Below are 27,356 nucleotides of genomic sequence, written 5' to 3'. Positions count from 1 at the left end.
CGGGCGCCGCTCGCCCCATCCCGCCGGACAGCAGCGCCCCCCGCTGGCAGGAGGCCGCGCGGCACCCCACGGACACGAGCCCTACGCGGCCCGCTCAGCTGACAGGGTTTAAATCGGCGCTCTAATAACCCGCGGGAGCCCACTTTTCCCGGCGGGGCGAGCGGGATTCCCCACAGCGGCCGCCCCGCAGGCGGGCTGAGGTACCCGGGCCACGGCCCTTCACCGCTACGGAGCCGCCGCCGCCACCGCCCCCCCCACGCCGGGTGCGCGCGCAGCCGCCGGCCGCGGGGCGGGGCGGGCGCTCATTTCCTCCCTGGGCGCCATTTTGTAGCGCAGAGAACCCGCAAATAAAGAGCGGGCGGGAGCGGCGTGCGGGGGAGCTCGGGCGGGGGGAGGCGCGGCCGTCCTGGCTGCGGAGCTGGTGGTGGCGGAGGCGCCCGCGCAGCTGGTGGCGGCGGTAGGCGTGGAGGTGGCGGCGTTTCGCCCCTGCTCGATGTGAGGCGGAGCGCGGCCCAGGCAAGCGGCGTGCGAGGGGCGCGGGGCCTCCGCGCCGCAGGCGGGAGGTGAGTGACCGTGCGAGCGCTCCGCCCCAGCGGGACGGACGGACCAGGCAGCCCAGGGTGCCGGACCCTGCGGCGCCTCTATCCCTCAGCTCGGGCGCGGGGGAGAAGAGCGGAAGCACTTAGAGCCATTTTGTACGAGGCCCCGGAGCCTGGCCTGGCAGCGCGGCCGGGATCCTCCTCCCCCGGCCTTGGGCTGCCGCCGCGCCCCCGGCCGCGGGAGCCGCGTTTGGTGCTTCCCTTGTGGGAGAAGAGCGAGGGCGGCGGGGCGGGCACTGCCTGGGCTGGGGGGCGGCCGCAGCAGCTGGGTCTGTCAAACACCTGCGGCTGCGGCCCTTGGGGTGGGGGTGGGACTCCCGCGGTTGTTGCTGAGGCGAGTGTGAGGGCTGGGCAGTTACGGGGCTACTGTGAAGCTTTTTCTTCTAAACGTCAGAAGGCTCCTTAGTACGAGGGAGACAGGAAGATACTGGAAGGGGTCCAGGGGAGGGCTACAGATATGACTTGGGGTCTGGAATGTTTCTGTTGCGAGGAGAGACTGCGTGAGCTGGGCCTGTTTACTCTAGGGAAGACTAAGAGGGGCTCTCATCAATACATACAAATATCCTGAAGGCGGATGCTGTCTTAAAGTGAAGGGTGCTAGACTCTTTTCAGTGGTACCCAGCGGCAGGACGAGGGTCAGTGGCCATAAACTAAATAAACATAGGAAGTTTCACCTCAACATGAGGAAGAACTTCCTTGCATTGAGGGCAGCAGAACAGGCTGCTGTAGTGGTGCATTGCCCCTTAACTCCCTTCCAGGCTGCAGTGTGAGCTGAGAAATTTTTGAGCAATCTCAAGCACACTCATTCGGGACAGCTGCCCAGGCAGGTCACGGAATCTCCCTCTCTGGAGACATCCGGAACCCACCTGGACACGTTCCTGTGTCATCTACTCTAGGTGACCCTGCCTTGGTAGGGACAGGGGGTGTGTTGGACTGTGTAATCCCCAGAGGTGCCTTCCAGCCCTAACGATTCTGTGATTCTATAAATTATATGTTTGTATATATATGTACACACGTACGTGCTTTGGGAGCTGGGAGCCCATACTGGGGTTTTCCCCATGGAACTCTTTCTTGGTATCGTTAAAATAACTCTCAGTTTGTGTATAACAAGTAAAGCCTCATACCTGATTCAATTACTTTTTGTTCATTGAGGTTTTTAAAAAAGTTTTTAAATTCTGTGCTTTATAAACGTTGTAGGAAAAGCTGTGTGAGCTTCTATCAGAGTTATTAAAATTAAAATGTACTTCCCTTGTTTCACATTTCTTTTAATTGAAACTGCCATAGATGCCAAAACCATTGAGTTTTTCTGAAAATTCTTTTACTGCCTGTTATTCTAAGTATGGAGTATGGTTTTGTGTTGCTTGTTGTTGCCAGGAGCAGATGTGCAGGAGTGGTGTGTGGCAGCCACTGTTTCTGCAAAATCATGCAAGTGCTTAGTTAGGATAGTACAGTTAAGCTGTTGATAATATAAATCACACATACAATTGTGTTAATTCCAGTCAGTTATGTAGGAATGTTGTTTACATTGACTCTTTTTATTGTAGAAAGTGACTCTTCATCATGTTCTTGCAAGATATTTCTGATGTGGGTAGGAGAGAGATGATTTCTTCTAGAGGCGAGCCGAGTGATAAGCAGCATCTCTTGATGCGCAGTGCTTGAGAAGTTACTGTATTATGTTAAAATACGTTAAAATAATGAACATTTCAGTGGCAGTTGTGTCTGTAGCATACAGATTCACCTGTTTGTGGACAGAAAACTAAGGAAAATCACCGTGACTGTTGCCGTAGCTGGCCTGGCACTGCTGCTGTTTCTGAGAAACACGGAGCACAATGACAGCAGTGTTCAGCAGTAATAAATGCTCAAGCTTCTGCTGAGTTACTGCAGGTTCCCAAAAAGCTGTTGCAGGGCAGTAGCAAGGTGAAATTTATATGTGTGGAAAGAACACTAAGTGTTTATCTGTAGATATTATCAACCTAACTTTTCCAGAATAACCTATGGAATATTTTTAGCTAGTGTGTTTTTATTTTTTAGTGTGTGGTTTTATCATAGCAAGTAATAATAGGTGGCAGTAGGGAGTAACTTCTGTAATGCAGTGACCCATAACTTCAGTCTTTCGTGCTCTTATCTGAAAGCAAGAAGTGGTTTTGTAAACAGTGATGTGCTGGGTGTAGAGTTAGAGTAGCCTGGTCTGGTGCTGGAATTCTGTGTGAGGTCTGGAGATGCAAGGTTTGACTACCTTTGCATTGGAGCATCAACCTTTGATTTCTTGTAGTCTTGATTGTGACAGCAATTGTATGTTTATAATTGCTATATGCTGCAGCAGGGGTTACAAGCCAGATCTTTGGGGGAAATTAATGTTTTTTGGTATTTGTGTGCTTCTGGTACTTTTTTGGGGAACACACACGTAATGACGTGTGCACCATTTAATCAGTGTTAGGCGTAGTTGTGTGAGACATCTGAAAAGCATGTTTCTCTCTGTCAGGAACTTAACACTAGCTGAGATCTTCAAGACTACTTCCAAACTCCAAAGGAGTTAAAAGCTCTAAAAATATTTGGAAAAATTGCAGTGAAGGGGAAGGTAGGCAGCTTAAATACAGGGGTCACAAGCATTCCCTCTGTAATCTCAGGTTACTCTGAATGATTGAATTGGGTACTGGCAATTTGTATCAGCAGCCTCTTATGCTTGTATTTTATATTTGAGGTATGTTTTTGGTAAAACAGTTTCAAATAAGGAGCTGCATGCAGAAGTTCGAGCAAAATACTTGAGTAACTTCTTGTTAGCAGGAGGGAAGGGGGTGGGAGTGAAGGGCACTTCGTAGTTTAGGGAAGCACTTAGGTGTCTGTGTGTTACTAAGCCTAGCAACAGGAAGCTGCTATTCATTAGTGAGATGCTTCTACTGAATGTTTTCTTTCTGTGGGTTCTAATGTCAGTATTTATTATAGGAAGGGAGTGTGAGTGTTGGTTGTTTTGTTTGTTGTTAACCAGGCCCTTGTTTGGTAGGGTGCTGTGTAGTTGTCAGCAGTGTCAGTGAGGGTTGAAACCTGCTTCATTGGAATGTATTTGCTTGTCTTACTGACCGACAGTTTTAGGATTTGCAAAAGTTAAATTGGTTCATTGAGTGACATTGTGAAAAAACTAAGATAATCCATAAAAATCATTGAGAAAATAGAATATCTACTCCTTAAGAGCATTGTTTCTTTAAAGCTCAGTGTTCACAACTAAGGAGTTGACATATCCTTTCCCTGGTACATGTGCAGTAGTAGCTTTACAAGCTTGTCAACTCTTAATATTTTATGCAACTTTTCCACTGGAAAGCATATTGTGAAGATGCATGCCCTCAGCACACCCTGCATTTATTGTTACTTGAGTGCCTGTAAGATTTAGGAACTCAGTATTTCTTATATAATCATAGTTGGAGAAAATACTGTGTTGGAGAAATTACTTTTTGGAGATAAGGAAGCATGTCCTGTAACTCAGAGCAGTGTGAATATTTAACTTAGCAACATGCAGCCCTCTTGTGCTCTGTGTGCACCAGAGGAGTTCAGTTTGATGGCCTATCTAAGCTATTTTGCATCATACTTTTCTTGAGAATATTTGCATGGGTTTTAAAATAACCGTACTTCCCGTTTGTTTGAATCTTAAGAGAATAAGTACTTGTAAGAACATGTTGTAATGTTCACAAATTATTCTCTTTTATTCCAAAGAGGAGGAGCAGTAGTATAAATTGCTTTCCTCAGACCCTGATTATCCTTTACCATGTAAAATACAATGTTATGTAGATGTAGACGCATACTAAATGTCAGTTTGATACAAAGTAGGGTGGTTTTGATTAGTTAAATAGGAAGGATTGATTACTGATTGGCTTTTTAGATAGAAATAGAAAGTTTGAGATAACTTTTAGAAAAAATGCAGCTGACTATATCTAGATTACAGGAGCAAACATCATAGTGTTATTTTGTACTCTGGTGCTGCATTGTGCAGGACCAATATTTCAGTGGTGTAATATTGCAAACCAAAACAATTAAGGCTATAAGTTTCTGACTTGTTCAGTGTTCTGTTTACACTAACTAAAACTCCTTTTTTTTTTTCTCCCTTCAGACTTCACAATGACGAATGAAGAACCTCTCCCAAAGAAGGTATGTGTAAAATTACCTGTGACTTCACCCTTCCAGGTAATCAGGACAGCTTGATAAGTTATGCTTTTCTTTTTGCTTCATAGGTTCGCCTTAGTGAAGCAGATTTTAAGGTTTTACCTAGAGATGAGCTTATCCTAAGGTAACGTAAAATTCTTTTTTTCCATCTCAACATTTTTGTGAACTTCCCGTGGAAGATGTGTGAATTTACTCTTTCATTGTCTTTCAGCATCCTTGTTCTGAAAAACAGTTTTATTTGTTTCATAATTTATCTCTTCTGTAAAGTTCTCCTCTTGCCTCAAATATTTGTAGTTTGGGAGGGAACACTTTTGCCAAGAGGCAAAATCCTTAATAGTATTTTGTAGAACATGAATACATGTACTTTTTTTCCTTCAATCATAATGATAGAAGATATGATTGCTTACATTCCTTGACAGATAGCAAGCTATTTTAAACATCAGAAAAATGTCAACTCTTTACTTCTCCTGTACTTTTTTATGCTTTCTCAGTCCTTGCAGTTGTCTTCTCAGCATGTTCAAATATTAACAGAAAAATGTTAAAATGAAGTTTTCATTGCCTAGAACTTTGATAAGAAAGAACCTGGCTGTCTTTTTAACTTTTTAGAAAGCTTAAGTGTCACAACAGGAAAAACTATGGGGAATTCTGTTGCACATACCACCTGCTTAAAGAAACCACCCCGGCCACTTGTCTCTGTATGCCTGAATTTCCTGATTTGTAAGCCAGGGGCTGTCCAAACCAGCCTTCTGTGGGGCATCTGTTTATCTGCTGGAATAGTCTGTGCATTTTGGTAAACATTAGTTCTTGGCTTCTTGTACACTGAGTTATTAGTGTTATTAGGGTCTCAAGGTAAATTTTGCTGTTTCATAAAACAAAGACTAAATTGTGTAGAAACAAGAGGTTACATATGCAACACTTAGTGTGTACATGGTGATCAGCTACCCTCCCTTCTGGGTAAACTGTCCTGCCAGCTACTTTTGGGGTGACAGTTTTTTCCAGGGAGTAAACGGTCTGGCTCCATATGTTTAAAACTAGTTTCTGTCTGCTTCTGAGTATCCAGTCTTTTGGGTTGTAAAGAAAAATGTTGTTAAATGCTAAGAAAAATTGCTTCTTTCATAAGTGGTTTTGACCCTGTGATCCTTTTTATAGAAAACTCCTAAGTCTCCGAAGCTGTGCCCTTAACTTGCTGTGATAAAATTAATGTGAAAGTTCCAAAGCATAGATTCTGTGCCACTTGCTTTCTGACTGATAGTGTGAAAACAAGAAAAGGCTATCAGTTGTAGTCAGTTTCTGTAACTTGCAATCATTAGTCACTACATAGAAGAGATGAGTTTCCAGCACATATTCAGGAGAGAATGTGACGGAATGCCCCCAAGGAGGTAAAGTATGCCAGCAGCTCACCTGTGTTAATGGAGAGGCAGAAGGGAATTTGCTAATGACAGCTATGTTGCTATTGAATCATCTTCTTAGTGTGTAGAAAAACTAACATGCTCTCAAAAAGGGCACTTAATGGATTTAAGGAATATAACTGTTCAATATATGCAGAAATGGAAATTTACTTCCATTTTGATCATGTCCATTTTATTAGTTTGCATAGATCAGTCTTTCAAACACTTTTTTTTTGTATGGGGGCAAATTATGGATTTCTACTAAGTTCACCTCTAATTGTGATTTTATGTAAAACTAGCAATTAAAAAAAAACTAGCTGGCTTCTCTTCTAGGCTGGAATAAAATATTATTACACATATATTTTAATCAATGGCATTTCTGTTACTTTGAGATGCAGAAAAGCATGTGTTGACCTTTAGATTGTCTTAAGATTTGGAATGTGTTTTTTGGTCTGTGCTTTGGTGAGGCAAATAGTTTTTGAGACAGGTGTGTAATCACCTTTAAGTCTTTTAGGTAATAAGTTACCATTGCTGTACAGTTGCAGTGCTGAAATACATACACAGAAAAAATGGGGGGCTTGGTCAGTTTCTGTGCCATGAGTCCCAGTTTTACTGTTCTTTTCCATGAAGTACAGAATTTAGGTTTGTTCATCATAACTTTTGTTGACTAAACACAAGCAGGACCAACACAGAGCCTTTAGACCTGACCTTGAATTTCTGCTTGTCTCATGACTTGTTGCTCTGGAGTCATTCTAAACTTTCCCCTCTTTATTGCAGTAGTTAGCTTGACTGTAGGAGCTTCTGAGAGAAAGAGCCAGGAACATGGTAAAGAAATATTCTGTGGATCATAGCTAAAAATCTCATCAGTATTGCTGTGATAGTTTAGCTGAGTGATTACCTGGTGAAACACTGAACCACTCTGATACACAGAAGTATTTCTGAGGAAATACAGTGCTTTTACTAAACTTCAGTTAACAGGGACTTAGAGCCAGTGATTTTTGGAATAGCCTGGGTTCAGTGTGTGTCTTAACCCCTAACTGCTGTAAATCATTTACTGTGAACCCCAAAGCTCAGCATAAAAAATGGGTGCTTCAGGAAAAAGTATTTATGACTTCATGGCTTCAAATTACCTCTATAAAGTCTGCTAAATATTTTTAGAGGATTAAGAGAATTAAGTAACTGACATAATGCTGCTTAGTTACCTTCCAATTCTTGTGATACTGTAAGCAATCCCTTGAACACAGAACAGATTCAGGAGTGTCCTCCCAGTTCTCCTGTGTCTGTTCTTGAATGCCTTTGCAAGTAGCACTGCAGTGAAGCTCTTCAGGTTATTAATTTTGAACCATCAGATTGTGGACATAAACTACCATAATGAGTGGAAAACAAACTGATGGGAGGAGAAAAAAAATCTGCCTTTGAGCCCTTGTCATTCTTCCCCCAATCAGATTCAGTGATGAGCTGCCTTAGTCTGCTACAGATGTGCTGGAAGACATAATCTGGGGCAAGGCAAGGAGGTCAAGGGTCCGTCTGGCTGTGTTCCCTCCAAAGATCTTGCCCATTCCTGGCCTACTGAGGGGGGAATGTTGGAAAACGTGCCTTGATGATGTGTGAGCCCTTCTAGCAGTGGCTGAAACACTGGTATTTTACCAACGCCATTCTAGCCATGAGTGCACAGTGCTGTGAGGGCTACTGTGGGGAAAATTGCCTCTGTCTTGGCCAGGCCCAGTGCAGGTTGCTTGAACTGCAAGAGTCTTGACCAGGTTTTTGACAAAATGCCACATCTGAATAGGTATATTTCTAGAAGTGTTGGTAGGTGTATGACTTGAAATCCATGACATGGTCTAGTGCCATCTAGGTTTTCTTTTCCAGGAGTTTGGTTCTTGCCTAAATACTAACAGTTGTTGAGAGGTGAGTTAGAGCTATTATCTACAACGTTCTTGGTGACCATAGGCTACGTGGTTTGTTTGTGGGTGGTTATTTCGGGGGTTCTTTTCCTTTTTTTTTTTTTTCAGCTAGAGGTCTGGCACATTTACTTAATTTGTTTAATGTCCTCGTTTCACTTGCTCTGTATATTGCTCCTGTTAGGGGAGTGTGGGGGGTCTCATGATTTTAGAATTACTGGGTTTGGGCTGTGAGGTGTAACTTGAAAGTGAAGTAGTCTGTATATTTGAAGACCAACTATTTATTGCATGTCAGTTTTTTAATGTAAAATTAGGTTCTTTCTTTCTAGATTTGCTGTTTAGTAGGCCATTTCAGTTTTACTTCTGGGAGATTGAAATCTCCTGAATTAACATAGAATTTTTAATGGTCAAATGGTGAAACTTCTTAGTGCAGAGAGATCAGTTTAAGGGTTAAGTATGAATACTACTGCTCTTTTTTACAGAGCTTTGATAGTTTGTTCATGCTGTTGCCATGCTCAGCTGAAGAGAGGTAAAATTTTGTTGTTGCTTGAAGGAAGAGATCTCATGATTTCCTTTTCCCAGTGATGTGGTCTTGCTTGCTGTTACAGATCTCTGATGCCTTTTTAGACCCTTCAGTGTGCTGTTGGAATTCACTAAATGGTCCAAATTACCTATAGGTAGATTTTACAGTTTCAATTCAAGTAGTGGTGTAGGTTAGAGAGTTAAAATGGAGCAGTTGTGATGAGTCTAGCATAAAATACATGTCATGGGGAGGAGGGAGCAGATGCCTCCTATAGTGGTAAGCTATCAGATGAATTTTCTTTATAATGTGCAGTTGGACCATCATGAGGAACACACATCGTTAGGTGCAGAGTACTACTTAAAAACCCTAAAACACCATGCTGTGAACTTTTCATAAAGCATTTCATGCTAAACTTTACAGCAGACTTTATTTGCTACTGATTTGATGGTTTGTATAAAATGCAGTGCTGTTTTTAGGTGACGTTGTTTGACTGCCGATGAATTTCCTAAATAACATGTTTTCAAAGAGTTACTAAATTGTTTGGCTTATGGATGATGGATGTAATCAGAGAGTGATCTTAACCTGAATGAGCTGATAGAGCTGCTTAACCTAGACTGCCATTTCTAGTGTTATGATACACTTCTGCTTGTCCTGTTCACTTGGTAACATACTTAATGTTGTATTTGTATTGCACTTTGTTACAGAATTGTTTGAATTGCTCTGCTATGAGAATAAGATGCATATAGGGTACTTTACAAAGATAACAAAAATAAGTAGTGTTTGATCCTAATGTTTGTCTAAAATACTGATTTTTAAGATGTCAGTTTTAAGTGTTGTAATACACAACTACTATTTTGTTCCTGTGAGATGCAAAGCAAACTTAACTATTTCCACAATTAAAAGCACTTTTTTTTAAAACTGGAATTGTCTTTTGTGCAATTGTGTAATTCCTTCTTGACATTTTCTGATTATGGTATCAGTGTGTGCTCTGAAAGCTTAGGAATGACATGCCTTGATTTAATAAACAGAGCTTCAGAAATTTTTTTTCTTTTTATATCTGTGACAGGTGGAAACAATATGAAGCATACGTGCAAGCTCTGGAGGGCAAGTACACAGACCTTAATTGTAAGTTAGCTGGGTTTCAAAATGGTGCACGTAATCAGAATGTATAAAGTAATATGTGTGCTTTCTAGAAGTGCTAGAAGTAAGATATAATCATCTGTTATGTCAGTTACTTGTTAGGAAAACAGCCCTTGTTTTTTCTGCTGTAAGTTTTCAGCCTCTCCCAGCTTTCTTACCAACTTTTTCCAGTTGCAAATTTCTCCCACCACCTAAAGTCTTATTTTTGCATCTATAGGACACAGACTGCTGGGCAGGGAAAAGCTTCAAAGCATAACTGTATAAATAGGTGTACTTTCAGAACTTTAACATTAGAAAAAGAAACTCTGTTCACTGGAATACTCCAGCAGTGTCTGTGCCTTTAGTAGCCTTACAGGAATATAAGGCTGGGAGGAGAAACAGTGTTTAGAGGTAAATGTCTAAAATGAGTCCCCAAGGATTGTTTGATCTGATTAGGCAAATTTGATTGTCATTCTTACATGGTTGTTAAAACTTGGCCCTTTGGAAGATAATGTGGGGAAAATATCCTACTCTGAAATGATAAAATATGAATACATTCTGGGAGTGACTGAACAGCCAATCCTAAGTCACTTTTAAAAGTTGTATTGCCAGTTAGGGATGCTATCTTTCCTGTTTTCCACTCACCTTTTCAGTCTAAATACTTAAAGCTATAGTACCACTGAGTTTGAAGGCTATTTTTCTGTCAGTCCAAATGGATGTCCTCTCTTTTGCTGTTGTTACCTCCTTCTTCTACTGCTGTCTCATAATATTTTGTAGAGAATAAAATAGAACACATGGAAACAGGTGATTCCATTCACATCTCAAACTGTCTAAACATAGATAAATAAGTTGTTTCAACGTTCCTAGTTTCTTGATTTTGGAAACAATTCATTAACACTGACTACTATGGCCTGTACTATCTGCAAGGATTTATTTAGAAATAAATTTGATGTTTGGTAATTTGATGTTCAGGTTTATTTACAGCTGATTATTCTCCAGAAATTAGGAAAAAATGAAAATTTAAATTTTTCAAGTTTTTAGTTGTGTTACATATAACAAGTAGTAGAGTGAAAGTAAACAGTTGGTATTGAGCTGTCTGCATGTTTTTGTTTGAGTAATTTGGAAATGTGCTGCATTCGCTTGTATTTCATATATAATTTTTCAAAAATGTCCATGGATCAGAATTCTAGTTGGAACAGAATATTCTTGAATATATTGCTGTTTGCTCCTGGAGTATTGAGGCCAGTTTGAGGATTGCCCATAAAAAGCAGTGTTTTACAGACTGCAGATTGATTTTTGCAGCACAAAGTGATTTCCTATACAAACATGGAAACATTTTGAAAGTTTTATTAAGTCTTAAAGGAGGACCAGGAATATGGCTTTAAAGCCAGCTGTTGCTAAGCTTTTCCAATACTTAATTACATTTTGTTTTTTGTTTATGCTAGTTATAAACATGCCTGCAAAAAGTTTAACTGTTTATGAAATTGGTTTTTAGATTCTTTTAGCTGTCTTTTTAAAACTTCCTGTGAGACGGTACTATAAAACTTGCTTTCTCTGTTGTTGCTTGTGTTAGCTAATGATGTGACGGGGCTGAGAGAATCTGAAGAGAAGTTGAAACAGCAACAGCAAGAGTCTGCCCGAAGAGAAAATATTCTGGTGATGAGGCTGGCAACTAAAGAACAGGAGATGCAAGAGTGTACTGTAAGTATTCAAAAAGTATAAATGTGTTCAAACTGTTGTAGCAACATCAGCTGTTGAGCCAGTACCTATGAGCTGTGCAATGTTTTTTGTGTATCTACACCATCACATTTTCTGTGTTTAAAGGCACAGCAGGGTAGTTTAATTGAATTAGTAAAGATCACTTCTTAAAAGTTTGGGGGTTTTTTAATACTAGTTATTGCTATTGATTTTCAGCAGCAGTTGTGATTGAAGCTTGATTTACTTCAAACCAAGCTAATTCTTGCATGTGCGATGCTTACTCTCTTCTAGCATTTATCTGCAGAGTCTATCTACAAAAATGTTACTTCTGAGTATCATTAGAGTCAGGAACAAATAAAAACATAAGGATATGATTGTGTTTGTTTGGTTTCATTTAGGAGGTTTTAGGCTGACACATTGCCTTTGGCTAACAGTGTAATGCTATTTGTAAGCCTCTGCTTGGCCGGATAGGTGAAGTTGCTACTGACTTGTTTAAAGTTCTTTTGCAATTTGGCAGATCTGCTTAATTTCTTCTGTTCTGAATATGTATTTTGTTGATCTTTGTTTCTTGCTCCTTCATTTCTGGCCATTCTCTGTGTCTTTTACATCTGTGTTTAGTTTTGGTTTCCTGGAAACTATCTCATATTGGATTACCTTCTTAACATAATTTTCATTCTGCTTGAATCTGGCAGTTTCTGAGAGGAATGTAAAAAGCTTATTGCTACTTTTAGTAATATACTCTTTAGAGCTTCTCTTATGAAAAATACAAGCTCTGTGCAAAACTAATAACTAGTGTTGTAGTTTTCCTTTGCTTTTTAAGTTTTCCTTTCTTTTTTGCCTGAAGTTTTTCAGAGCAGTCAGGTATAGTAGTGTGACTGAACTCTGTACACAGTATTTTCACTGTTCTTAAGACCATAAGATCACTTTAGTTCACAGTGTTATAAACAAGAAAAAAAATAAAGGGGATTAAGCTTACTTTGCAGTGGCAAAAAATGAAGCCCGGAATCATTGAGGTTGGAAGAGACTTGCAGTTTCTAGACCAGCCTGCCTGTTCACAGCAGATCAGTCAGACCAGGTTACTCAGGACTGCACACTATTGGCTTTTAGACATATCCTGAAATGGAGAGAAATGCAAAAGTCTTTGACCTGTGCCAGTGTTGAGCCACTGATACAGCAGAATGTGTGTTCTTACGTTTAAGTGGAACTTCATGTGTTTCAGCTTGTGCCCATCACCTTCTGTGCTTTCCGTGGGCACTGTTGGCTTTGCTTTCTTTACTCCCTATCAGGTATTTATGCACATTGGTAGCATCTCCTGAGCTTTCTCTTCTCCAGATTGAGTAGCCCTAACACTCTCAGCCTCTGTTTGTGTGTCACATGCTCCAACCCCTTAATCAGCCTCACAGCCCTTCATTGGCCTCACCCTGATATGTCTGTGTCTCCCTTGTACTGGGGTGTCCAGATCTGGACCCAGTACCCCACATCTCTCACCAGTGTCAAGTGAGAGGAAGGATCACCTCCCTCAGCCTGTTGCAAGCACTCTGCTAATGCAGCCCAGGATGCCAGTGAAGATATGTTCTGGTACTGGACTGCAATGCTTCCCTAGTTGTAAGGCTACTGTATTGGTCCTGCTTCACTTGTGAAGTTGTAGTGATAAATTCTGCTATGTGGAGCAGCAGTAATAATAGTTTTTTTTTTCTTTTGACCTTCTTAGCATATAGCTAAAGCAGTAAATACTAAAAATAAATAAATAAAAAGAAATACAAGTTTTTCACCAAAACCAAATTTGTGTGTGCTATGTTTGTCTTTGTTCCTTCCTTGAAGTTATAAACTTCAAGTATTTAATGCTTTGAATTTTGGCTATCATGAATGATTTGAATATCGTGAAGACTATAGGGGTTTTGGCTGCACTTTGTTAGATGTTCATAGTTGCATAGTCTTCCCAGAACATCTGTTTAAAAGAACTTCTGAAGAGCTTTTATTTTCTGTGTACTTCAAAAAAGAAAAAAAAGGGTGGGTAATAACCTACCAAAAAGAAACAAAAAACAGACACATGCCTACACACTCAGTGGCTTATATTTCTCCTGCTCTTGACTCAAGAATAACACTGAGGATGTAATCTCCACAGTACATGGCGGTGGGAAGATGCATCCTTGAAGACGAGGTGTAAAATGGGTACACTGGAGATGTATAATGGAGACATGGTCACGTTTAGATATTTTCAAGTTCAAAAATGCACATAGTTTCAAGAAGGTCTGAAGGACTGCTTGGCTTTGTATTACTAGAGAGTATTTTTTCCACTACAGTAACAGTAGAAAAATGTCATGTTGGATAAGATGCAAAGTGAAGCTACAGGTTGCTAAATCATTTAATAAGCTATAAATCATGTGATGTTACTTGACATGCCTGATTTTAATCCATAAAATAAATTTTCCACATTTTTATTATAGTTAACAATTCTTTTATAATCTAAAAATACACCATTAACGTTTATATTAACATTTCATGTTAGTGGTAAAATATACCAATAACATTTATATGTAAGCCTTCAGTGTTTCCTGTCACATTATAATTAGAAAGACTGAGCTTTTATGGTGTCTAGTTTCTTGAAAACCTGCAGATTTGGGACATTTTATTTTTACAAACTTACCGCATTCAAATTTAAATGGTTAAAAACTTAATGCCATACCATGTTCAACTGGTAGTAGTTGGCAAAGACTGAGTTTTCTGATCACTTATGTAGAACACCTTGCTTACTGAAGTACACTAGCTCTGTTTTAAAACAAGAGTGTGATGAGCTCTATTTTGGTGTTTTAATTTTCACCCTTTTTAAAAATAGTAGCTTTTTTGTGTGTTTTCAGCTTATGAAAGTCACCAGTTGTCATCTTAAAGTGTAGGTGTGCATGTCAAGAGTAGTAGTAGCAGAATCATTGCCCTCATTCTGTGTCAGTGCTGTTTTTGAAGAAAGAAGATGAGAGGGGGGTGCATAGCTCCATTCTCTCTAATGCTCTGTGCAAGAGAATATATGGATTTCTTCAGAGCCAGCAGTTTAGTAAAAGTCTGTGGCAGGTGCTGCGAAGTTACTCTGTGATTTTAGAGTCACTGAGGGCTACCTTGAAGTACAGGTGTTTAACATCTGTGTGCCCTGTTGTCAGCAGCAGCCTCGAGCTACCTTCCCCCAGCAGGAACAGCCCTCTAGAAGAGGTTGCTGCTATTACGGAGCAGTATTGGCTATGGTTTCTACATAAAGCTTTATTTCTGGCAGAAGTGGTGGTCAAGTTAATACCACTTCAGGGAAAGGCCTTAACCTGTTTCCAGGCTACTGCACAGTCACTGAGAGTCAGTGGGTAGACATTTGGAAATACTTGCTGCTCAAATATACTTTTCATGGAACAGATAATGATGAGTGGAACTTTCTGTGGGTGCAATTGGACTGTAGCATTAGGTAGTCATCACTCTTGTGGTTTACGTTACAGCTCTGTTGTGTTTTTTCTCTTCTTAGTGGTGCACTTTATTCCTTTCTTATAAGAAGGATATGCAGGTGATCTGATTTAGGTTGCTTATGCTTTCTCTCAGGCACCTGTGATCTGTTTTGTAAATTTGTCATGTTTAGAGTGTCTGGTTTTTGTAGCTATCTTTGGATGATTACAGCTGAAAGCGTGCAACTGTTTCCAAGAATGTGAGAACTAGGGGGATTGAAAATGGTTTTGTCTGTCTTTAACAAAATAATAAAAATCCACATGAACAAAATCTCACACAGCCCTCTAAATAGACTGCTTTCAGTGCTCTCCTACCTTGGGTTGGAACAGAGAGAAAGCTGATAGCAAGATTTTTATTCTCTTTGTGAAAATTACCTCTACTTGTCCATCTGATAGGCTTTTGAAAAATACCGGCTGGTGTCTGCTTTCATGTTTGGGAACATGAAGAGTCTGTAGGCATTTCAGGTGTTGGAAGTGGGCATTCCCTGGGGTCTGGCATTGAACATGACTATTCCTGTATGTTCAGCTATAGCTTGAAGTTGGTCCTGACTGTAGGCAAGCTCTCCTGCTTCCTAACCCTTGCCACCTGGAATATCAGTGGGAGGTGACTCATACCAGAAAGTGATTAGGGGGAGCAAGAATGTGAGGTTTGGACTGGCTAAGCAGGAAGAATTAGGAAATTGGCAGAAAAGAGAAGACATTTGGACTTGCTTTGGGAGCAGGTCATACTTGGGAGGAGGAGGTTGTTAGGTCTTCATGTATGAAAAGCCTCACAGATGAGAACTCTGGAGTTAACAACTGGAGAAAGCACTTGTGGAGGAATTGAGAAAATTTAGGTTGGAAAAAGTAGAGGGAAAGAATGGTCCTTGAGGTTTGGGGAGGGAATCAGCAAGGATTGTTAAGCTTAATTAAGTTTTTTCTACATGACTGCTTTAGAAATAATGGTTGAGCTGAAGTCCTGTGCAGATGCCATCTTGCTGGGCTCAGGAGTGTGAGCTGGAGAGACCCCAATGAGATTGTCAAATAACTGGCATTGCACAGCATTGGCTGGGTCCTCCGGAGTGTTTCAGTGTGTTTCAGCATTTCTGGTGTGACTGAGCAGCAGCAGCAATTCTATGTGCTAGTGATCCAGGGAATCTGTTCCAGTTTTTAGATTTACAGTGTAAGAGGGAGGATTCTGGGCCTTGGTAAGACAAGGAACATGGCCTTTATCCCCCCCAGGTAGTGATGTCTCTTGAAAAATGGATTGGGAACAACGTTGTTGTATCATGATTATGTATCTGAAATATATTGCCAGTGCAGTTGTCCATTTTAGTGTCTACTACCTCTAGCCATCACAAAGAATTGACAGGTTGTTGAAATACTTCAGTAGCAGAAGAATCAAATACTTGAGTGGATAGGAAATAGAAATCAATAACAATGAATAAAACTTACCTTTATTCAGTGAGCAATATATTTGCATTCAGTAAGGCAAAGGTCCAAGAGGTAAAATGCCATCCAAGAAATGTTAGCATAACCTTAATCTGGATTTTCCTGTTTCTAGGTGCATTACCCACATTGTATGTGGATTCTTTATTTCCTTAAAATATTTATATGAAGTGCTTTATTCCCTTTATATTTCTTTCTGCATATATAGAACTTTGTCTATTTAAAATTTAAAGTATGATTATTTCAATTTTAAGTAGCTAAGTATTTTTATTTTCATAATAACAAATAAATGTGTCAAAGGAAATACTTCTGTTATTCTACCTTTGAAACTACTTGAAATAAAATCCAGGAAATTTTACTACTTAACAATATATAAATTAAAACATGTTACACTCAATTTAGAAGTGACTGAGGTTGCTACTGCGCACTGAATGTATGTAGGACTTCTGTACTTCCTCTTCACCACTGCTGTGTGAAGACGCCATAGGAAGTAGCTGCATGTACAGGAACATGGTTAAGCTGTCAGTGCTGCTGGCTGTGCTGTGTCCCAAGGAATGGAGAGAGTGCAGGGGGACTCTTTCCCTTTAGGGTTTGTCAGTTAAACTCTCTTGCTCTCAAGTCTGCAGGACTGCCTGCATGGGAAGCAAACCATGTGACTTTCAATTAGTGTCTTTTAACAGTGTGTGATTATGTTCCCCTCTTGCTGATGAATAAATGTGTGTGATACAGGGGCCATAATAAATTGAATTTAGGAATTAGCACATTCTGTGCAGGCTTATACAGTATTGGTGATTAGCAGGGTTCCAAATGTGTACATTTCGTACAATTTTAGATATGTCTGTTGTGATGGGATTAAAATTGAAGAAACTTTTAAAGTTAATCCTATTTATTTACATTTTTTTTGAACAATAAATACCATATTTAAAAGGAAACCTCTCAGCTACTAGTTCTGAAATTTTGACTATTGCAAGTGTTTCAAACATATAAAATTGTAACTCCTTTGGCTTATGTTTTTTGCAAAGAGAATAAAATCCAACCAAAATCTGTTTTAATTGCTGTTAATATGTCTAAATTTTTGTTTTAGAAATACACAATCTTGCATCATAAGTGACTACTGTAGTTGCAAAAACCCTTAGGTTCTAAAAAGCTTTTTTATTTGCTTGTAAATATTTCTTGTCAATTTCTGCTGTAATGTTCCTTAATAACTTCCACTGAACTTAAGTGGGAATTAACTATCTGTTTTAAGCAGGTAATTCTTTCCATACACTCTTTGTTCCCCAGAAGGATTGCAGGGAGATAGAAAAGAAAGGGAGCATTCTAATGTTCCAGATATTGCTCTGAAAAATGCAAATGGACATGTAGAAAATAATCTTGGGATCTGGAGGGGAGTCTGCCATGAAAGGTAAAGCATGGCAGGTGCTTAGGATGGGGCCTTGGGTGAGCAGGCACACGGACAGGGTGCAAGGTGTGCACAAGTGGTTTTTATCCTGCGTTTTTCGGGTTACAGTGTGAGAGAAGGCAAGCTACCTTAATGTTAACTTTGGAGTAACTATTGGTATTGAAATGACTCATAATTTTTATTTATGAATAACAGTCTTTTTTTCTTATTTTATGCAGAATCAGATTCAGTACCTCAAGCAAGTCCAGCAGCCTAGTGTTGCCCAACTGCGATCAACAATGGTAGACCCAGCCATCAACTTGTTTTTCCTAAAAATGAAAGGTGAACTGGAACAGACTAAAGACAAACTGGAACAAGCCCAAAATGAACTGAGTGCCTGGAAATTTACGCCTGATAGGTAAACAAAACAAATACTCCCCAGTCAAGACTTCCCTGACAGTCCCACTACGAGAATGCTATGGTGGGACAGCCAAGTACTCGTTTCCACACCAAGACTCAGACGTTTTGAGGCAAAAGCCACATTCTTATACTGTCCAGCTTGTAATGCTTAATGTAAAACTTACCAGATGAACCTTGTGTTTCAGCTTTTTTCTCCCCTTTGCTTCAGAGGCCTGACAACGTCGGACTATTCTGAAGAAATGGCCATCTTCGAAAAAATCTTTTCTAGAACATGTAGACATTTGCAAAATTGTTCTATTTGAAGAAAATAGAGGGAGAAACAGAAGTCTTAAGTCTGTGGCACACTGTGTCTACAGACAGTTTGAAGGAGAGAGAACCTAGAGATTATAAATCATGAATTGAACATGTAAAATTCCCAAAAAATGTAGAAGTGGAATATGCTTCGCTCATAACCTTGAGCCTAGTGACTTAGAGACACTGTAAGTCAGTTTTGCCAATAAGACTGTGGACTTCCTGCTTGTTCACTGAACTGCTGGGTCAAAACTCGATGAGGTGAATTTTGCATTAAAGAGTTTACTTGCTAACCAGTTTTGAATAGCCACAAGAGTGCTATTTGATATCACAACAGTGGTAGTGTACACATTTGACTGTTTAGCCTTTGGGCGTTCTAGCACTTGATGCAGCCTTAAGTCACTGTTGCTAAATAATGAACTGTTTTCTGGATGGTTGGTAATACTGTGGACGCCTCAAAATTAGGACTGTACAAAACTGTACGTTCCATCTAAATGCAGGTTTAAAATTGTTTGAAGCAATATATATTTGATCACAACTAGCATGTATAAGAAAAACTGGTTGTGATAAGAATTTCACTGCATGTTTTCATGCAGAAAGGAGACTTTTTTGATCTTCATTCTAAGAAGTGATCTCAAATGCTTAATACAGAAGGCACACGATGGCAACTGTCTTCAGTGTTGGTGGGGTGTTTTTATTCCGTTGTACACCTGGGGTTTTTGTATTGTGCTTCTCTATAAAATGTGCCTTGAAATAGTTGTAATACATAGTTCAAGGAACACTTCTGGTTATACTGTTGTATCGTGAAACTCCTCGGATGAACGAGAATTGAACAGATTGTTATTTCTGCATTGTCTCGTTCGCTGAAAACAAAGTCAGTATTTTAACAAACCAAAAAAACCTTAAATGCATGCATTTTCTTTGGTGGATTCAGTGAAGGAGTTTTTGCTACTCTATTGATGCCTCTGTTCTGTCCTCCCAAGTTACTTGTAAGAGTAGCAATCTGGGACAGTTGGGAGTGCATGTCTAAGGTCTGTAAAGCAAAATGTAGATCTGGTGTAGCATTTGTGTTTGTTTCTTCCCATAGCAAAGAGAGGTCTATTTAGTAATCTGAGGTGTTGATTTTTCAAAACAGTTGGGCAACGTTTTATGACTCAGTTTAAAAAATTCGTTTTTAAATTAAAGAGCCATTCAGCTCTCACAAAAGGTGATGTATTCTAACAGTTTTGCTGACTTTTATTAAGATGCCATTACATAATTTTGACTCAGAAGTATCTTTAACTGTTTGTGCTTCAGATGATTAATATGGGATCAAAGAGTAGTATACTTATGCAGGTTTTTTTTCTTTTTGCATGAGTAATGACTTAACACCAAAAGAAAAATCCACAGAAAAACTTTACCTTTTAAAAAAAGTGATATATCTGGAATGATTTTGCTATAGCAGTATCTATGATTTTATTGATCTAGCATCAAAACAGAGGTAAGACTTACATTAATAAAATGTTAATATGTTACCAAGCCATTTGTAAAGCTCACTGCAGTGTGTTGAAAGAGGCATGCCATGCAGATTGCTTGTTTCTAACTTGGAATTCAGAAAGTTATTTAATACATTTAGGTACAGGTTGGTTGTTTTCTAAAGTCTTCAGGCTCTGAATGTGTGAGTACAACTGAGGAGAGACAACTAACTTGCCACTTCCTTTCAAACCCAAGCGTCAAAAAAAAAAGTTATTTCTTTAGCTACAACATCCCCTAATTTGCATAATATAATTTTAAGTCAGTGGTGTGAATGTGCATAATTCATACATGCAGTGGCAGGAATATAGAAAGTTAGTTATTTCATGGTAAATGATTGAGGCTTTGTTAACTGGGTTAAGATTTTACTGGTTTTATTTCTTGAAAGGTGAAGAAATTGGCTCATGTAAAATATTTGTAGGGTTTTTTTCATTCTCTTTGCATCTTGGGCCTCCTCCCCAGTTGTTTTAATTGTCCGTCCTTGTACACAACTACTCATTTCATGGCATCTGGCCTAGGTTTTGAAAGAGGCAATGGCCCTATTCAGGTCTTAAACTGGTGTTCTCGGGGTGGTTAACACATTAACTGCAGCCCTAAGCAAAGCTAGCTCTGGACCTTAATGTAGATAAAGCTGTGCAGCATAAACATTGCTGATGTCTGGAGGGGAAATAAAAGACATGTAATCAAAGGAGTGGCTATGGTAAGCCATTTTAACCATCATTAAGCAGATTATAAACTTGGAATAAAAATTAGTTGAAATGCCATTTTGCAGTAAGTGTAGTACAACAAACTTTAGTCTTCTGAAATTTAACCATTTATATTCTTACAGGTTTTGTTGCATGTATGTTCAAGAGGATTTGTGAAAACAATGCTGAACTTAGTTTTACAGTTCATATGAATTATTTTAATAGTTACTGTATTTAATTTTCTTGAATGCACTGTCTTTTTTTGTAAATTGCAAGGGTTATTCTCTACTAGTTCAGAACATCTGGAAAAATTTTGATGAGAAGAAATAGCATTATAGGTAACTATGCAAATTTCTATACAGGTAATAAATATTTTACATTTTGGCAGGAGTTAACCTGAAGATATTAATGGGATTCTAAAATTGTCCCAATTCCAAGGTAACTGGTACTTGCTGATTCTGCCGTTGATGTTGGTTTGTGAAGAGAAAAGCATTCAATGACATAAGCATTGTAAACTTTTTCTATTTGTAGTGATGGTGAATACATTAACAGGAATTTGCAAATGGCTAAAAATCATGTCTGCCTAATAACTTTTGGGATCTGTCACATTGGTTATCTCCAAAGTGGTCCTGCTTTGCACAGAATGAACACCTCTAAGGAAACTTGCATCTTAAATGTGCGACTTGGACTGTATTAGGTCGGCACAATTTAAACTTCAAGGACCTGGCATTGGACATCACATCAAGAAAGAAAACAGGCTGCTGCCTTTAGCAGATTTTCAGGCCTCCAGGACTTTACACAGCCAGATTCCTTCTGGAGCAGCCCATCTGAAAGATTTGGGAAAGTCAGTTGAAAAATGTTAAATGGGGCAGAGTTGGCAGAGAAATTAAAAGTTGTTTAAGGCTTGAGTGCTCAGAAGGTAGCTGATAAGGAATTGCTGTTTTAAATTATTGTATTTTGGTTGCAGGAGAGAACTGTGGCTGTGATTGTAGCAGAAATTTGCTCTTCTACTTTTTTAATCCTCAGTTTTTTTCAGTATTTGTCACTTGTTTAAAAGCACACAAAAAATTAAATGACCTTCTTGGTCTTGAAGAGTAATACAAGTCTTGCTATTGAATTCACAATAAAACTGTTCAAGTTTGGGGTTTTGCCAGAGCTTACACCTCTGTAGAAAAGAAGACAGCTTCATTATGGTGCTGAGCCTATTAAAAGGAGAATTGTTTGGGGATGCTATCCTGACTTGGCAGACTGAGAGTCTTAAAGGACTTTAATTTCTTTCTTTCGTGGAGTCAGCTGTATTGCCTATATATTAATTTGCATACTACTTCCTATAATGCTTTACAATGAGATTTTTATCATGAAGATTAAAGATGTGTAACATTACCAATTTAGTAAAGAAAATCTTGTCAGTTTCTACCTGTTTCACATTTCTTTCAGAAACTGAGTGTCCTAATGATCATTACTTACAATCTGAAATCTGTCAATTTAAAGAAAGTAGATAGATAATATACCCCTTCCTTTATGTCCTTACAATGTCCAGCTACATTTTCATTCTTCTTCACCATACAAGATGTACTTCAGAAATGGTGACCATAGAAATTACGAAGCAGACTCTGCATGTGACTGTCAAACATATAAGTTGAGTTGGACATCTCTTTTTTTAAACAAGAGTACCTGGACAGCATTTAAATGAATGTTTAAACCTATTAAAGAAAAATGGTTGTCAGTAGGAAAAATGAACATGAGATTTATTATTTCTCCCAAGCAACTTTTCTTCACCCAAATTCAGTTATTAAATTTCATTACTACAACAACTGGGCAATGATTTTGCTTATAATTTGCTTGTGTAGTTTCTATGCAGTCCTTGATTTTTTGAAGTGAAAAACACATCTTTAATCAAATATTTAACTACATTAAGAATTGGCACATGCAAGATTGTGCATACTGATAATCCAGATGTTGGTATTAAAAAAGTGCAATATGCTTATTCATATTTTCAGTAATAAAACTTGCCTTCCACTTTGTGGGACAGCGACAGAAGATCACCTGGCGTTGGAACAGCATGTGGTAACTATAGGGAGACTTTCTGCTATGACAATTATGTTGAGGCATAATGTTCCTTGAATTGTGACATGCAGAAATTGCATCTCCTTTTTGTCTTTATTCGTGATTGAGGAAGATAACTGAAGGTTTTATATTCATTTTGTGATAGATGGCTCTTTCCTTTGCAGCCAAACAGGGAAAAAGTTAATGGCGAAGTGTCGAATGCTTATCCAGGAGAATCAAGAGCTTGGAAGGCAGCTGTCCCAAGGACGTATTGCACAGCTTGAGGCAGAATTGGCTTTACAGAAGAAATATAGTGAGGAACTTAAAAGCAGTCAGGATGGTAAGGGATTTTTTAACAAAAATAGAAGTTGCCTTGCACTTCTGCAAGTTTAATTTTGTGATGATATAGATAATACAAAATCACCTTTGCCAGAATGAAAGGGCAGTATTGAGTAAAATATGTAATAGTAAGTATTAATTGGTAGTCTTAGTTAAACAAAATCCTTAAATTTGGGGGAACTCATGGGATTCAGAGCTCCAGTAATGCAGTGTTTGAAATAGAGATTTTTATACTGTAAGTCTTGCTATTTAATAGGGAATGTTTAGACTGCACACATTACTGGTGAATTGGCAAGATGAAAGCTGTTAACATATAGCCTAGGCATGCACTGAGAGCAGAAAGCTTCGTGTTAACTCTGACTCATTTGGGATTTTTTTTAAAAATTCAACTTTTCAACAATGCCTAAAAGTATGACAAACTGATTTTTTTTTCCCTTTGGTAACTCATATGAATGAAAATGTTTCATTGTGTTTATAGTCTAAATTTTGCAACACCGTAAGTCTAAATTGAAATGATCTAAAAACTCTGACCTCTTGCACAATTTAAATGGAGGGGAAAATGCAGGTTTAAAAGTTTTCAGTCTCAAATTCTGTGTAGTGTCAGTGGCTCTTCATAGAATGTTAGATTAGGTTATCTGAATATAACCTATATAGGTTGTCCTGGGGTTATAACCTATATAGACATCACATAGACCTGAATATCTTTTTGTTTGTTTTGCATCTGAAGATTTTAAGATACCAGAAACTTGATATGGCATCCCATCTAAGTCTGAGATGCATTTTTAAGAATAGATCATATTCCCCAATCATATTTTCATCTCTTTGAGAAAGCAGCAGTATAAAATAACTAGAACTCTTAAGGTAAATGATTGTATAGTGTCATTTTGTGGGAATAGTAACTGCTGTTTTGATAATGCACTTCAACAAAATTTACGAAGTACATAATTGAAGCAAGTGTAGACGTTCTTTAAAGACTGCTGCTTTTGAATGTAGTAATTTCCAGCATTGAGTTGCTTCTTCCCCATATATGAATGAAGATGATGATACTCCTGCAGTAAGAGTTCTCCTAATGATTGTCTTCTGTAGCAGCAAGAACATTTAAAAAAAAATTTACAATATTAAGCAGTTTGCATTTTTTTTCCTCTGGCATACTGATGGTGCAGTTGAACTGAAGACTGAATCAGTGTTTCTTATACTGTTTTGTGGTCAAATTTGTTTTGTTCCAGAATGCAGTACTAATTGTAAAAACCTTTTTCTGCTATATAAATATTAAAACACTATGAAATTAGTCAACCCTCTGTTGGTAAGAAGGTCTTTTTGTACTCTCCCTTGAACGATTTCAAGGATTAAACACACTAAGAATTGAAACTTCCTTGAAATAGGATGAAAAACTACTACTTTTGGCTATTGAATAGGGTTTTGCAGTAACTCAGATTTGCTACGTATGGATATGGTCCACGGTCACTTTTACAGTATTTCTGCCCAGGATTTATACTTGAGTAAAAGTAGACACAATAGAATCTACTTGCAAAATATTAATTACTGCAATTGAGCTTTTTCCTGAACATCTTCCTTTCTTGCTCAGAAGTTAAATTTTTCTCACATATTTTCAATAGCAGCTTGGAAAATAGGTAGATACCACATTTTCTCCTTCAGAGGCAGAGTATCAAAACCAGTGCATACCTGATGGCTGAGAAATAGTTCATTGAAAAATTTCAGCATAAAATGTTGAGTTACGGGATTTTAATTTCTTGTCTGAGATTTAAACTATATATGGGCTATTAAGTGTTTGCAACAAATGTGTTTTCTTTGCATAGAATTGAATGACTTCATCATCCAGCTTGATGAGGAGGTAGAAGGTATGCAGAGTACCATTCTAGTTCTTCAGCAGCAGTTGAAGGAGACTCGGCAGCAGTTGGCACAGTACCAGCAGCAGCAGGCGCAGGCCCCCAACCCAGGTACCAGCAGGACTCCATCCTCTGAGCCCACGGAGCAGGGAGAGGCTGCGGGCAAAGACTGCAGCCGCCTGGCAAACGGACCAAGCAATGGCAGCTCCTCCCACCAGCGGACGTCTGGGCCTGCATTTTATAGGGAGGGTAGCGGCACGGAAGATGACTTCCCAGCTTCTCCAGGGAATGGTAATAAGCTATCCAACCACTCTGAAGATAGAACTGGTAGAGGAAGTGGTAGCTACATAAACCAGCTCAGTACTGGGTATGAAAGTGTAGACTCTCCCACTGGCAGTGAAAACTCTCTCACTCACCACTCAAATGACACAGACTCCAATCATGATCCTCAAGAGGAGAAAACAGTGAGCATGAAAGGTAACAGAACTGTGGGTTCTCGTCATGTCCAGAATGGTTTGGACTCCAGTGTAAATGTGCAGGGTTCAGTTTTGTAACATTTTTCTGCAAAATTTTTATACAGTGTCATTGAAATTGGGAGAGGATACTGTCCAGAAGCCGTTTAAATTAGTGCATACTTGTCACAATTTTGCCTTTTTGTGGGTTTCTTTTTGCTTCAATACCTCTGCCACTTTGGAAATTTTAACAGTTAATTACGTTGAATGTTGCTAAAAGGATGTTTGTGTAGCTCAAGTTATTTTTATATGAGTTAATGTGAAGTTGAAATGGAAATTATTTCCATAAAGTATAACATAAATGATGTCTGTACAAATCTGTGTATATCTAGAACCTGTGCTGTGTAAGGGCATTCTTACTCATACTGTTATACTTAACACCACCTTCAAGATTTGTCATAATAGCTGTGGGTTTGACTGCCAAGTTTGCCCAGTACAGTAGTTTTATCACTAAAAAGATGGACTTACTGAAGGAGTCCTGTAGTAGTTTCAGTGTTAATTACAGTTTTTCCCACCATACATCTGTGCATTTTCTCCTTAGGTGACCGAATGTTTATGAATTGTGTGCATAGTTACTCAGTTTTTAAGAACTGTTGTATCCTGTTGATGCATATTGCTCTGTGACTCCACTATTATCTTACCTGTACTGACCAAACCTAAATAAAAACTTTTAATAATGTAATTTCCTCATTGTTCTGCATTGGCTTACGTGGCTTATTTGTATGTGGTGTATTTATAGTCCTTGTTTTTGAGTTGAATTTGTATCTGTGTTAATCCTCTCTGATACAGCGTATGCCCAATACATGAAGGTGTAGGTGTGTGCTAGTACTAATTTCAAGACAGCCTGATAGTGCTTGTTCCAAAGGTTTTGTCCTGACTGGCAGAAAAAGGGTGGGGATGGGGGGGGGAGGTGGAAAGGAGAAGTTAATAAAAGTAAACCTTAGAGTTTGAACCTGGTTTTATTAGCAATTATAGAAAAACCCAAAAAACAAGCCAAACCCAAAAGCTTGAAGTACGTAACAGGTAAATGCACAAATTAAACTAAAAAACATAAGGAATTAGCAATTCAGCCTTTAGAACTGGTTAACTTTGTTTTTAAATGCCTGCCTGAGGAAACTGATTCCGTAACAGGTGCAGAGAATGAAAGAATTCCCTTTAATTAAATATACTCTTATTGCTCAGTAGCAATGAGCTGTGAATTTCACAACCTGGATTTCTCGTGTTTATTTTCAACTACTAGTTTAGTGTTGGTAGCACATGAGCAAGAAGATGAAAAAGCACTGTTCAAGGTAAGGTAGAAGTACTTATTAGTGTATTTTAGGGTGGATTAAAGAGTTTCCAGTTTCAGCATTTTTCTACCTGTGAGTCTTGTAATTCCCAGATGATTAATAAAATTAATGCATATATAGCTACTTAAGTAACAAGAAGTGGCTTAGCTGCTTTGCAATTCACTGTGGAAATGGACTTGTTTGAAAGGAATATTTCTCAAAAGTTCTAGAGCATACTTGCCTTGATTTAAATTTACAGTTAGAGTAAATTCTTACAGAAGGGCTTCTGTGGTAGCATTTTTAAGTGGCAGAAATTTAGTATCTGCAGTAATACTGTCCAAGACAAATGGATGTAATTAAAATGCTACCAGTTATGCTTGTTTGTATTAAAATCATGCTAGTCCATAGCTAGCACCACTGCTATTTTAATTTCATAGGGTTCACATCAGTGTTCTAAAATCACTTGGTAGTGGTCACTGGAAGTATGAATTCCATTGGTGATACTTTGTTGCTTATTGAATCTTGCTTCAGGCCTTATTGCTTGAAAAATAGCAGTTGAATGGTTGAATGCATGAAAGAGAAGTGACAAATACCTATACAAAAATGGTACTGCCATCTGGCACCCAAAGGAGTTTTTAGATCACAGAAGTCCCTCATGATGGATTTTATTTGATCTTAACATCATATTGCTTGCTTATGTAGCATGTGTATATATTTACCACCTGGAATCCCGTATATGGTAAAATGCAGTATTTTTTAAGAAGCTTCCAATG

At 38.8% G+C, this 27,356-nt stretch overlaps 1 protein-coding gene across 1 annotated transcript; it reads left to right on the top strand.

Moving 5' to 3' along the window:
- The first annotated feature begins 325 nt into the window (after positions 1-325).
- WTAP (WT1 associated protein) lies at positions 326-25,997 on the top strand. Its single transcript, XM_071435938.1, has 8 exons — positions 326-563; positions 4,699-4,736; positions 4,820-4,875; positions 9,630-9,688; positions 11,256-11,383; positions 17,902-18,080; positions 22,803-22,957; positions 24,774-25,997. Exons 2-8 carry the CDS (start codon positions 4,707-4,709, stop codon positions 25,355-25,357), a joined length of 1,191 nt encoding a protein of 396 aa, XP_071292039.1. The 5' UTR covers positions 326-563; positions 4,699-4,706; the 3' UTR covers positions 25,358-25,997.
- The last annotated feature ends 1,359 nt before the right edge of the window (positions 25,998-27,356 follow it).

Source organism: Agelaius tricolor, unplaced genomic scaffold (assembly GCF_023055355.1).
Source record: "Agelaius tricolor isolate 1412-34295 unplaced genomic scaffold, bAgeTri1.0.p SCAF_1, whole genome shotgun sequence".
NCBI lineage: Eukaryota > Metazoa > Chordata > Aves > Passeriformes > Icteridae > Agelaius > Agelaius tricolor.
The sequence above is the reverse complement of the archived record's forward strand: the minus strand, read 5'-3'. Positions and strand labels throughout refer to the sequence as shown.

Bases quoted from the DNA above. Each gene is read 5' to 3' on its own strand.
- WTAP (XM_071435938.1), top strand. From the start codon at position 4,707: ATGACGAATGAAGAACCTCTCCCAAAGAAG. The intron at 4,737-4,819 runs GTATGTGTAAAA...TTTGCTTCATAG, and splicing joins AAGAACCTCTCCCAAAGAAG to GTTCGCCTTAGTGAAGCAGA. The intron at 9,689-11,255 runs GTAAGTTAGCTG...TGCTTGTGTTAG, and splicing joins CAAGTACACAGACCTTAATT to CTAATGATGTGACGGGGCTG.